Genomic DNA, 14,618 nt, shown 5'->3' with positions numbered 1-14,618 from the left:
ATGTTCATCTACTGTATGCAAATCCTTCTAAACAGTGCTTACTCAATGCTCTGAATAGTGCTGACATGACACATCAGCTATCCTGATGTATCCTACAGAGTTACTGACTTCTAACAGCATAATCTCTTTATTACCTGGCAAGAGCTGTATCTGGTATTATACTATATATAAGTAACCCCAATGATATGGCATCTATAGATCAACTCAAATATTCCCTGGTTCCCTTTGGAGTGTTAGAAAACAAGATGAGAGCTCAATGAGAGCCACATGGGAGACCATACCACACATGTCAGGGGCTTCATCTGAGTTGTCTCCACAGTCATCTTCTCCATCACAAACCCAGAAATGGAGCTTGCAAAGGGAGTTATTACACAGGAACTCATCAGCTCTGCATATACTTCCCCCTTCATTTTTAAGGAAAAGGAAATTAAGAAAATTAGTAATGCCAGACAGAAGGGTTCAGGATCCTTTATTTTTTATTGTTTACTAATTTATTTACTTACATTTCTTTCCTGCACAGTCCCAGAAATAGTCAATTTTGAAACCTCTTTTTTTTTAACAAAAAAGCTTGTTCCTATCTATTCAATTTGAAACATCATAATATTATTGTCAAACATATTTTATTTTGTTTAGGGAATTTCAAGAGATAGCAAAACATTTTCTAAAAATATAAATAATCTTCAATTTAACACATTTTGATTACAATTTACAGGGTTACTTTTTTGTTTTTTGGTTTTTCAAGACAGGGAGGTTTAGAGCCTATCCTGGCACTCGCTCTGTAGACCAGGCAGGCCTTGATCTCACAGAGATCTGCCTGCCTCAGCCTCCTGATTGCTGGGATTAAAAACATATGCACCACCACCTGACAAATGTTTAATGTATATCATCATGTTCTCATGGGCAACCCAAAACAACAGCAATACCTCAAATTTTGGCATGTCTTTGCCACACCTCTGTTCAACAAATCAGGGAGGTATCTCATTCCTGCATCTGGGCTTTTCATTTGGAAGGAGCTTTTTAAACATCCTTATAGCTGCTGAAGACATCATGTACTTTGGTAATAGGAAATAGAGAAATCAAGTTGGTACTGACCATGAAACTTCCTCTTTACTGGCTAGATTAAAAAGAAAAAAGTTGCTAATACAGATAACTGTATGAGAATAGTTGTCTATAAATTCACCCCTCTTCAAAATGTTTAAGCTACAGTAATGACTGTCATGTAAATATATGTCCATGGTGATAACAATGGTATGGATGCTATGGGGGTAACCACAGCTTTCTGATTTGATTTATTGCACACTGTATAGGAATAAGTGCATACAGAGTACTATAAATCTTGCCAATATTTCATGGCTGGAGAGCTCACAGTTTACAAGGCTGAACTGACTACTATTATTTCATAACAGACACACAGTATAAAATGCCTTATAACTTCATTTCATTATCTTTATACATGTAGATCACAGCAGCTCTCAGACCTCATCATTGAAGTTTATGCAGTGGAGAATAGAAATTCACAATTGATCAAAGTGTAGTAAATAAGTGATTGTTGAGTCCTCAACCATAAACGGAACATCTAAATGATATAATCTTTGCCCAAGACTATGTGACCATCTCAGAAGAAAGGTTGAGAACATTGTACAAATGAGAAAGAAAACCAAGGTCAAAGCTGGGTCTTGGTGGTGCATACTTTAATCCCAGCACTCAGAAGGCAGGGAAAGGCAGGTCTTTGTGAGTTTGAGGCCAATTTTGACTACAAAGCAAGGTTCAAGACAGCCAAAACCTTCCCTCAAAAAACCCCCCAAAATCAAAACCAAAACAGACAAAATAAAAATGAAAACCGGGCACACTCATCGACTCAGCAACTGTATTATGTGTTTACTTACTCAATACCTGAAAAGGATTAAAGAAATAAATATTTGGGCATTGATAGTAAAGGACCAAATAAGCCACCAAGAATATCTGACAAGTTTTAGACAGTTACTGGCTTCTAGAGGAAAAAAATAAATTTCTTTTTGTTTCCTTATCTAAACATGTGGTTTCTGGTAGGTCGACCATGCTGCAGTAGATGGCCCACACTGCTGATTATATTGCCAGTAAAAAATAAGATAAATGAGCTGTAAAGAAACAGAAGAAAAGGAGGATCATGAAGGAAGAAGAGGAGGAAGAAGAGGAGATGATGGCAAGAACACTGACATGAAGATGTATGGGAGGTAGTGGATCCAGGAGGTGTTAAAGTGAGGAGTAGAATGTGAATTTTACTAAAAATCATTATATGTGTTTATGAAATTCTCTAAAGAACTAATATGTTTTATTTAACTTATACTTCTATTTAAAACAGAAAAAGAAAACAGTTATTTTAAATACTTCCCACCCTAAAACGATGTAATACTTATTCACTAAAATTTTATAGTACTGTTATGATGATTTTGAAATATAAACAATAGTTTTACAAAGATGAAAGGAATTTGTCTATGCCATTTATTACTTTTCTTATACAATTTGTGTACATTGTTTTGTATGGTTAATGTTTTCACATAAACTGAAAATCACCTCAAACATAAAACTTTTATATTATAAAATATATGTGTCAATACCACATGCAAGCCGGGCGTTGGTGGCGCACACCTTTAATCCCAGCACTCGGGAGGCAGAGATGGGTGGATCTCTGTGAGTTGGAGACCAACCTGGTCTACAAGAGCTAGTTCCAGGACAGCCTCCAAAGCCACAGAGAAATCCTTCTCTAAAAAAAAAATACTACATGTAAAGGACCCACTGAGCTAATAAATTTGGGTTCTGCATATGGTTGGATAAGAAACAGTACAGACTTCTGTGCTTTGGAGGGCATGGATTTCTGTCCTTCTCAGAAAAACCTATTAACTTCACAGATATTTAATATCTTTATCTAGGACAAAAGCATATTAAAGTAACATATAAACCATATTCACAAGTACTACCCAATAATAAAATAGAGAGATATAAATTCAGGTTTAATATGAACAAATAGTTTAGTTTTTCTGGTAGGAAATGCTCATGAATTTTATGCCTGTTGTGAATTACAAAGCAAGTTCATTATATGTTGGAAAATTGGCAGATTTCACATAATGGTCTTTAAAAACAACCTGACATGATCAATTGTAGACAAGTTTATAGGAAGATTGTTACATATATATTGTTCAGATATCTGAGTGACACTTGAAGAAGGGACTAAGAACTTCTGAAGAATTTCAAGAGTAGAACTAGTTCATTTGTTAGAACCACAGAAGTCTAAGACACACACAGAAGGGCAGGGTCTGAATGATTCAGAGTATTGACTGACAATCACAGTATAAGGTTTCAAACTCCTACATAGGTTCTTAAAATGCTGCTTTTTTTCAAGTGTCTGCAATGTTGAGCTCTAAATTGCTGCAATCTAAAAGTAATCTCAATTAGAAAAACCCATATAACCTAATATATAGCCATTTAATGGTTTCCCAAAAACAATACAAAAGAAAATACATGAGACCTTTGCTACTAAAGGTAATCTGAATACTTTCTTTATATATTAGTATATGCCTTAATTCCAGCAGTGGAATGACTGATTATGAGGCCAACCCAGGTAACATAGATGCCTAGATAGACTGTGTTGCCAAAAGGAAGAAGAAAACATAGGAGGAGGAGAATGAAGTAAGCAAGGACAGAAGGAGGGAGGGAGAGAGAGAGATACCTCAAAAATATAGGGTTCAAACACACATTGCCTTAATTTAAAAAATTCAATAGATTATACAGTTGAGTTAACTTCTTTGATAAAAATGGCTTAAAAAACTAATCTCATTGCATGCTGTACTGTAAAACAAATTAAATTCAGACATGGTTGTGAACTCTTCACATACTTAACCTTAAAAAAATTCTATTTGTAGCATATCAGTGTTGTTAAAAGGAAAAGTGCTCTTCCTAAGCTATTAATCAAGATATTATTTTATTTATATATGCCCAGAAGAGTGCTGGGCATAGAACTATTTCTATTAAGAACAGAAATATGAATTAAATAATGATTTTAACAGTAATCTAAAGGTTTTGTGATGACATACTAAGAATTTTAGACTGTATGAACCTGACCTCCTGAACGTGGCTAGATTAACATTCTAGTTTCCTAGGTAGCTAGATTAATATTCCTGTTTGCTAAGTATATTTGTGATTAATAGCAAAATAGAAACCATATGTGAAGGCTTAGCAATGACATATTTGAACTATAACTCTGGACTCTCAGATTCACAGAACTTCACAAGAAAACTGGTGAAGATGATCCCATAGACAGCCACCATAGATAGTTCTCATCTTGGTCTGGGTTGACAGAAGTTTTGATATGTGATACTATTTTACAAAGTACATCAATAACTTACATACTTTTTGTTTGTGTTTAGTAAAAGGATACCGTAATTTTTTTCCAAATGCCAGAATAAGTAGAACAAAGAATGAAAGTTCAAGCCTCAATAGACATCAGGTTTTTAGGATCATAGATTCAAATAAATAAATACAAATGCTGCTGTTAATACTCTCAGCTTTGGGGTATTATTCTTGTAAACTAAGTAACCAATGTTGAGTCTTTGGAAAGTGTGTCATGCTGAACCTTAACCTTGTGTGTATTTGTGTGTGGAGGGTGCAGGGGAAGAGGTTATGTTCAGTTGTGCATGTAAGCTTAAAGCCAGAAGTGAACTTGATATCTTTCTCTATTATGCTGCAGCTAGCATCTTGAGACAGAATCACACTCATTGGACCTGTAGTTCACCATCTTGAGTGTATTGCCCAACACACAAGCTCCTTAGTTACATATCTCTGGCACCCCAATGCCAGTATTACAGGCATACCTCAATGCCAGTATTACAGGCATACACACATTTGAGTTTTATTTGGCTACTGGGGATTAGAATTAAGATCCTTTGCTCTTATACTGTTGTACTTAACACACTGTTCCATTACACACACACACACACACACACACACACACACACACACACACACACACACTCACACATGCAAACAGAAACACATACACACACACACACACACACACACACACACACACACTCACACATGCAAACAGAATCACATACAGACACACACACACACACACACACACACACAGGCACGCACAGATGCATACAAACACATACGCAATTTCTATGACATCTAGGTTACCATTTTTAGTTGAAGTATCCCACTTCAAGGTAACAGCACACCCATTATAGTTTAAAGAAGGCTTATTTAGGCTTTCTATTCCCTTAGAGTTTTGAGAAACATTTATTGATAGCAAAGTAACCCCCTCAGATTAAATTACATACTAAAATTGTAAATACTTGTCTCTCTTTAAGGAATAAAAATATCTTCAAATGAAGTATCATGGTGACCGAAGTATTTATTCTTGTAACTATATTCCTATTCTTTGAGTATTCTGTTAACACTGTTAAATCCAGCAACTTTATATCCCTTCTCTCATTTATGAACACATGCACACCCCCCCAGAATACCACCACCACCACCACTACTGCCTTACCTCTGCCACAGTTCTCTTCATCACTTCCATCTACACAGTCATAAATTCCATCACACAGCCATCGAATTGGAATACAGTATGCTTTATTTTTGCATCGAAACTGGTCTTCCTTACATTCTATCATGCAGTCCATCTGTTCAAACACAATAGGCAAACAACAGTCTGTATTAATGTTGATGGAATCTCTGGCAGTGTAACAATGAAATTCACAATAGTAGATGTTTGCTATAGAGTAAGATTATTTTTCTTAATGAACACAACCCCTACAAGTAGTAGTGTTATTTAGGATACAGATAGAATGAAGGTCCTTCTACTTGCTGTAGAAATTATATTCCTGGATAACATATAGCTGCATAAAATTTAATATAGTACTGATAGTCAAAATTCTCCTTATTTTTATTTCATTTGCTTTATCAACTCTGGTTCACGAAATTCAAAACTTTAGTCAAGCAATAGTTTTACCTCATCTGAACCATCAACACAGTCAGGTTCTCCATTACATTTCAAAGACGCTGACAGACATCCTCCACTGGCACACAAATATTCACTTGATGAGCACGCAGGAAAAGCTAAACGATTATAAAGCTGAGGTTTAGATGTAGCAAAACGAATAACTTATTTAGAGGTAAAATATATAAAACATGCAAATATGAATTAATGGACAGATTAAGATTAGATTATAATATTTAAAAATGTTCAACAACTAGCATTAAGGATCATTTAAATTCACACTATTTGTTATAGGCAGGGCATTTCAAGACATAAGTGACTGTGAAGTAAAGATTTAATACAATAGACTAAATAAACAAGAAAAATTGCGGTCTTATTTCATTGATCAAAAATATAGTTAAGTGGGCTTCCCACATTTTAAGTTGTTTGAAAGAGACTAATTTAAAATATGAGAAATCATTGAATAGTCTTGAGAAAGTTCATATAGATATATGGCATGAAACAGAAATAAAATTTTTGTCACAGTACATAGTGATACCCATTTGAACTTTTTTGTCTTCTGATTTAAAGACTGCATTTTTGTAGTAGATCAATCCTGTAGAATTTATAATATTTCTTTCTCTTTTCTTTCTTTCATTATGCATTTATTTATTTATTTATTTATTTATTTATTTATTTATGGTTTCTTGCGACAGTTTCTCTGTGCAACCCTGGCTATACTGGAACTTCTCGTAGACAAGGCTACCCTTGAATTCAGATATCTGCTTGCCTCTGTTTCCTGGATTAAAGGTGTGCACCACTACTGTCTAGCAGTATTTATTTCTTAAGCAGAGTTATCAAGTGGATAAATTACTGCCATATAATAATTGTAATTAATTATCATATGATTTGTAATAGCTGCATTTTGTATTTGGATTTTAAACCTTTTATTAAGATTTCAAATGTTTGAACTTATATTTGATAATGATATGTCCTAAATTGCTGTACAATCTCTCTGATGTCTGATTGTTAGCCATGGTATAAAGAGCTCCCTTGAGTTTAAATTATTTTATACAGCAACAACAGTTTTGCCAAGAGATTCCAATAAGTATAATGACTAAGAACACATTTGGATGTAGAATAAAATTGTGATCAATTAGAAATATGTATCATAGCTTGTTCAGAGTTCATGGCAGTAAGCAAACAATTTCTATATCCTTGTCCCCCAAGACTGTTTTTGTGCTTATACATAGATGACAGTATGGTCTTTTGAATTTATTTTCCTATAAAACATTTTAATTGAAACCTCTTGATAAACATCCTATGTTTAATGAGCATATTTTAGAACCATGTTTAAGAAATAGGAATGTATGAACTAAATTATTTTTCTATACCATATTTGACTTTCTAATTTCCATTTTCCTTGGTATGAGACAGAAGTACAAAAAAACCCATGTATTTCTCAGCTGGCCCTTCTATCTGTTACCATCTGTTTCTGAACTTCATCTTCTATCACTAAAACCTTCATCGTAGAGTTAAAACAAATTTCATTTTGTAATAAGGGAGACCATTCAAAGACTGACATTTCTATCCCTTCCTTTGTACTGATTTTATCTGCCAAAATGTCTTTGAAAAATAGGAAGAGCACACAAAGAACTTATTCACAGATACCTCAATTGATCTCTAAAAGCCAATACATTGTGTGTCTGTGCCACAGTTTTCTGAACAAAACACCTTTGTTTAAATTCTATCAAGTTAAACAACCACTAAGTTAGATATTCTATTCTCATGCTACCTGGTTCACAGTTTTTCTCATCTTCTCCATATTTACAATCTTCATGCCCATCACACTTCCATTTTGCTGAAAGGCATTGACCATTGGAACACTGAAACTGATCTTTGGAACAACTTGTTTCACAATTTTTCTGCCAAGAATAACACAGAGATAATTGAATTAATTTTTTAAAACATCTTTCATTTCCAGATTTCCCTCATTTTGGATTTTCTTTATTAATTCTATTTCTTCTTTCATGTCTTGAGAGATTTGATTAATTTTCTTCCACGTTTTTTTTTTTTTGTTTGTTTGTTTTCCTCAGATAAGAATATTTTTTACCTTTTTCCTGTATTTCCTTTTTTAAAATTTTATATTTGCTGACAGGCATATTAGACTATTCCATAGGACTGACATTTTTCTTCTAGTATTTCCCCAAATAGTAAAGTATTATTACTTGCCAGAAACTTTTATAAGTGATAATGAAAATGGAGATTCTTTCTTATATTGTGAGCTCGAAGACTAATATATAATACCATTTTCAAAATTACAATAACAAAAATATATTGACTGTTAAGAATAACAAACATGTATCTTTTATAGAAGGATTTTGAGAAGTTTTACCAGAATTGGATCTACCTTTGGGACAGTTTAAATGTGTTAGGATAGTTTGAAATGCAAGAGATATAGTCAGTGGTGTTGCATAACTGGAAAGGGGTTCTGCACACTTTACAGAAAAAGGAAGTCAAGTCTGAAGCAGGAGGATTTCTTTCAGTTCAAGCTACTGTGTACTATGTAGTGAGTAACAAGTTAGCCTGAAAGTAGCTACCAATCACTGAAAGATTCCACTCTTTCCAACCAATCAAGATTTCCAAACTATGATGAGTGAAAGTGAGCATCCTAATCTAGCACTAGATCTCAAAAAACACTGCCACGTTTTTCCCGTTCATAAGATGGCTGTTATTTCATCATTGTGACCTTTATTGCTTGTTTATCTATGTTGTACATTTAATTTCCTCAGTGTTTAAATTGAAAGATGTTGAATTTTAATGCCTTACTATCTTTATAAAAATCATCACATTTTTATCATTTTGTTGTCTCAGTATATTATTGTTATTGATTTGCATATATTGACTAATCCTTGCATTCTTAGAGGTAATCACACTTGACCATGATGAATAATCTTTAACATGATGGTAGATTTATTTTGTGAGCATTATGGTAAGGATTTTTGTAATTATGTTGATAAAATGTGTAGGCCCATAGATTTTCTGTGTGTATCATTTCCTGGTAGTGACTTGCAGTTTACTCCCATGTGTATAAAGACTGTTCATACTTATGAACTAAGTATTTAAATCATCTATACTTCACAATCCACATTTCTTTCTTTCTCCTAGATTTATTTATACTCCAGAGTATTTTAACATGACAATGGCATTGGACATTTTACACTACAATAAAAATAATAATCTATTGATAAGTTTAATCCACATGAAATACCTCTATTCCATATATTGAATTTAGGTAAGACTACACATACATAAACTTTTTCCCATTCTCTGTTTTCTGGAAGCATTACTTAGTGCTTAGAAATTTTATTTGTTCTTTAAAAATATTCCTGTCTTCTGAATATAAGTTATATTATCTTTTTTATAATGCTTATTTTTTGAGAATATTATAAATATATTTTGAATGTATTCATACCCCTCTACTAGTACCTTGTGGCCTTTTCTTCAAGATTTATTTGTTTTAATTTTATGTGTATGGATGTTTTACCTGGATGTATGTATATGAATCTTGACTATGCATTTTCTATGATAATAAAAAGAGAGATAGAATCCCTTGACTATAGTTATAGGCAGTTCTAAGCAAGTGCTCTTGAACATTGAGGCATCTCTCCAACCCCAACTGACATTTTCTTAAGAATATTAATATTTTAATAAACAAGTCACTTTTGAGATCTTATTTTTAAGTAATAATATAAATTTATGTATTTAATATTTCTTGGGTTTCAGTCCAATATAGCATTTTGCCCTTCGGATATTGTACTTGTTCCTTTTGTCAGGCAAGGCTTTTTCAAGCTCGTCTCTAATTGCTGTGTTCACTGGCTGTTTAGTCCTGTGTGCTCACATTCTAAGATATTGTTAACATCATTTCTTGTTGTGAAATTCTTTTCTCAGACCTAGAATTCCACATTTCCCACAGAAACCCTTTTCTAATAAGTGGGAAATGATCTTTATAAATCACTGTGAAGACTTGAGTGAGTCGTAACAACTGGATTTCTCTTAGTTTTATACTGGTTTTAGAATTAGATGGTTTAGTAAAACAATATTAAGCAGTACATCATACTGATATATTTAAATTTATTATTTGTTGCTTTATTTACTGCCAGTCACCCTAAGTTCAATAACCAGAGCCCACATGGGGAAGCAGAGAATAAACACTCCCAAGTTATTCTCTGACTACATTCATAATGTAGCATTGTTTACCATCCCCTCACATGCACAATGAAATAACTAAATAAAAATATGTGTAAAGATAACTCTATGTAGGCATCAGAGGTATATGCTTGACTTTAAGTCAAGTTTTAATTCAAGTTTTAAACTGTTTCATACTGTTTTGAGAAGACATTATAAAGAACATACAACACATAGTTTGCATGTATACATAGAGTTATAATTCTCCCAACTTTTCTACTTAGTAGTAGTATAATCTTTATGTAATTGTCCTTTCTAGATTTGTGCTAAGACCTCATTTTGATCATTTGTTTAACTGTCTTTTATCAAACAAAATGTTATTTTAGACTTAAGATGTTTAAAATAACATTTTAAATGTTATTTAAAGAAAAGACAGATTTTAATCTGTACTGCACTCTCTGTAAGTGAACATGATAATGAAGAAAAATTTATTTAGAGCATTGCCTTGACAGCACTTAGTGAATGGAAATATATTCATCCAGGAAAGTACTAATCCCAGAAACTTAGTGAATGAGATGAATGTCATTAGTAAACACAATTACTTTGTAATGAATAATATTTTGAAAAGAGTTACAATAATTAGATTTTGATTCTTCTTATATATTTTGAACTTCTAGTGATAACATACAACAAGAAATCATAAGGCACAAGGAATATCCTTGAAGTGGCTGAATAAAATAAAAATCAAAATATTGCCTTGCATGGGCAAGTTTACATGTGATATATTCTACTGACTTTGGAATCATAAAGACATTTTTAAATGACAGATGCTAAATGAGTGGTTAGTCATTGTAAACTATAGTCTGCTTATAGAATCTTGCAAAACAGATTTTAGATTCTGATTTATGAATAGCTCTTGAAAAAAAGGGATGATTTCCAACTAATCTTGAGATTATTTTTGCAACTTTATGGCTCTGATTTGTTGGTCTTGAGGTGAGAATTTAGAAATGATCTTGACCAAACACTGAATTCTTAGCTGAAGTTAAAATGAAATTTCCAAAATGCCAAGGAAGTGGAAGTATCTGTAAGAATTGTGGTAGAGTGGGAAAGCCGTACTTGGTTTGCACTGTTGTACAAAGAGTAGAGGCATGCTGTGCTTCTCTTTAAAAAAGGGAATCAGTGGATGCTTAGAGAAGCTAGACCTGAAACAGAAACCTCTGAAGCTATAGGAAGCATCTTCTACAGTCTAAATTCGATGGGATAGTTTATATGAGCAGTGAATGTACCTATTTGCTGATGAGGCAACATATATCTGTAGCAATACTATGTGAGTGAAAGAGCAATGACTTCCATGAGGAACTAAAAACCTCTTTTCCCCTTGGACCTACTTAAATTTCCTGTTTTCTTCCTGCACAACTAAAAAACTAAGAAAATCCTTTAAAGTGATCATTTGTGCCTAAGGTGTATAATCCAAAAGCTGGTATCATTTCTGTATGATTAGATTTAAGGCTTCACGGAGTCTCATGATACATAGCAAGGATGTCTCAGCTTGTAACAAACCTGATTTTAACTTTCTGTTTGTGTTCACAGAGATCCCTACCTCATCAGAGCCATCAGCACAGTCAAACTCTCCATCACACCAAAACCTAGATGAAACACAGTCCCCATTGCTGCAGAGAAAATCTTTCAGGGTACAGGTTTGTGGCTCTGGAAGCAGAAAGAAAGCATAGGGTAAGAGTATTTCCTCAGCTGCGTTTTGATCAACATGAGGAGGTAGCAGAAAAACAAAAGAGATTAGCTAAACATATGTACTGAGATCATTTAGGGGGAACATCTCATGAAGAATCTATGGGACACAATATACTAATATTCAAATGTAATTTTAAAGTCAAAATAGAGTCATTTAAATTTTGAAAATTGTAAATGATAGACAAACATTTAATAAAATATAATTTGAAAGAACAATCAAATGTAGGAAAATTCATATGCTAAAGTATTGTGACATGGTCTTTTTGATTTAGAGTACTAGGGCCATTTAATATATTTAATAAACATTTTCTGGCTTTCTGTATCTATTAGCATATTTCACAACAATATAAGGAAATGTAGACATTGATAGTGAGTTTTATTTATGAATGCTAGCGATTTCATTCATCTGATTTTGTCATAGAAGAATCAAGGGTTCATAGCCTGGGAATTGGTGGGTAGGTTTTCTTTACAACAAACAAGAAGAGAAAAACCCAGCCTATTTGTTTCTGTAATTGTTACCTGATATTGTATCTGTTCATTTTGGAAATTTGCTCATGCTTGATTTAATTTTAATTGGCCATATATCTGGTAGGATAAAAATAAAACAGCATTCCTTAACTGCCTCATTTTAGACTTAGGGAGATGTGTTTTGTCACAATGTTGAGGTTTGACTTCAGAACTTGGTTCCTGAAAATGATCAATGTGATAGTTGGGCATCACCCTTCTTCAGATTGGAGTATTGGGTTGGAAAATCAGCCTCTGTTTTCTCAAATCATTGTCTGTTTAAAGATATTTTATTCATTCCTTTTTAATTTATTATTTGATTATATAAATCCACATTTTGGCATTATATAAATGAATATACTTTAAACATGTTTCCACTCATTGTTTTTGCAGTTGTGGCCCATGCAATATTATCCTTGTCCAAGTGAAAGAGGAATAAGTAATAGATATCTACTTATGTGGAGACTTATGCTCTCCATAATGTCTCAGCCTACTATTAGAAATAATTCTAATATTTAATTATAATGATTCTAATATTCTAAATAATTCAACAATGTAACCTTATTGCTTTCTTGAGCTATTCAGTCTCTGAGCATTAGTAGAGATTGGCTGGTGTTCTGGCTCCCACAATTTTGTAAATGGGAACTTTGAAGAACTGTAGGAATGTCAGGAGTATCAGAGAGTACTTTGTTGTAGTTTAGAATTGACCTTGTCTTAACATATGACCTTTAGTCTATCAATAAAAGAAAATATGATTCAGAAGAATGGGAACAAATAATTGGATGGGCTTAGAAGTGTAAACCTACAATCCCAAATTACACCCCAACCTCGAGTGTATAGAAAATTCCAGGCCAGCTTGTCTGCATAGCAAAAACTTTTCTCAAACAACAAAAAACAAACAATCAAAAGCCAGGAACCAAAGCAAACAGCAACAAAAGGAGAAACACTAGTAAATGGATGGTTTCTTTTTTACATTTATTCATTTTTTATTTTATATGCATTGGTGTGTTGCCATAGGTGTCAGGTACCCTGGAACTGGAATTACAAACAGTTATGAACTGCCATGAAGGTTGTGGGGATTAGACCCAGGTCCTATGGAAGAGCTGTAAATGCTCTTAACCACTGCATCATCTCTTTAGTCCAAAATGGATAGTCTCTGACAGGTGTCTCTGATCCTTTGTTTAGTAGACATTATAGTAACAGCTCCTTCTCTTGTGTTTCTAGCATATTTATATATTAGGACATTAGGAGAATTTATTGCAGAGAACTTGCACTAACTGATTGCTCAAATTCAAAACAACTGTATAATGCATGTGCATTGCTCATCTCCATGTAATTGAGAAAACTGAGACACAGAGAGAATTAGAACTTTCCTCTAAATGACCAAGTAGTCAAAAGCTCTAGTATTTACCTGAACCAATGCAAGTAGATAAACAAGACTAGTGCAGTCTTTATTGCGCTTCACAGACTGCAAAAATGCTCATAGGAGAGTAGGAAGATGACTTCCTTATACTGGGCACATGCCTATCTCTGTCTATTTTCCTTATTTGCTGTCATTATCACCCCAATTACAAACTAAAGTATTTCATTGGATTTTGTAAACACAAAGAATTTTATTATAAGGAGAAACAAATGATGAAATATGTGCATATTTTACATTTTCTTTGTTTTAATTTTTATTGTGGTTGGTATGTAAAATGAAAAACATATACAATTTATTTAACAATGAGGGCTAACAAAATAGTTTTCATTAGAAAAATAAAGATAGAGAATACAGTTAGAAAATATGACCAAATGCTTAGAAATTGCATAGGAACATTTACATACGTGTGATAGGATGTGAACAGGATCTTTTTGCTGCTGTTATAGCTTGTGCTTATTATGTTTAATAGCAAATATGCTTCCTATTTGCTAAGTGGCTTCATAGGCTTTAACATATTTTGCTGTATAGAGACTTGTAAAATACTGACATAAAATCATAAATAAGTTATACATTTATTGGCATCCTTTGCTTAGTATGTGCACAGTGAAATTGTCTTATAAAGTGTTTAGCCTAAATCATTAGATTTGATGCTCCAGTTAAGGAGAGAGACTACTATTTGTCTTGAAAATATTAATTGACAATGGAAATTCTGAGTATTTTTGTCATGCACTAAAATTTACCAGAATGTGTATCTATGAACAGCAACAATGATAACTCCAAATTCATACAAAT

General features: G+C 33.2%; 1 protein-coding gene across 1 annotated transcript in view; it reads right to left on the bottom strand.

Annotated features, from left to right (window-relative positions):
* Nucleotides 1–14,618, bottom strand: part of LOC100773941 (low-density lipoprotein receptor-related protein 1B) — a 1,050,824-nt gene that overhangs the window by 123,483 nt on the left and 912,723 nt on the right. Inside the window, exons 66-70 of the mRNA XM_035447074.1 lie at nt 11,751–11,857; nt 7,758–7,887; nt 5,996–6,102; nt 5,534–5,666; nt 282–404 (exon numbers count right to left, since the gene is read on the bottom strand). Of these exons, the coding sequence (XP_035302965.1) occupies nt 282–404; nt 5,534–5,666; nt 5,996–6,102; nt 7,758–7,887; nt 11,751–11,857 (600 nt within the window). The remainder of the gene's footprint in view (nt 1–281; nt 405–5,533; nt 5,667–5,995; nt 6,103–7,757; nt 7,888–11,750; nt 11,858–14,618) is intronic.

Source organism: Cricetulus griseus, chromosome 6 (genome assembly GCF_003668045.3).
Source record: "Cricetulus griseus strain 17A/GY chromosome 6, alternate assembly CriGri-PICRH-1.0, whole genome shotgun sequence".
Classification (NCBI taxonomy): Eukaryota; Metazoa; Chordata; class Mammalia; order Rodentia; family Cricetidae; genus Cricetulus; species Cricetulus griseus.
Note: the sequence above shows the minus strand (reverse complement) of the source record. Positions and strands in the feature narration are given on the sequence as shown.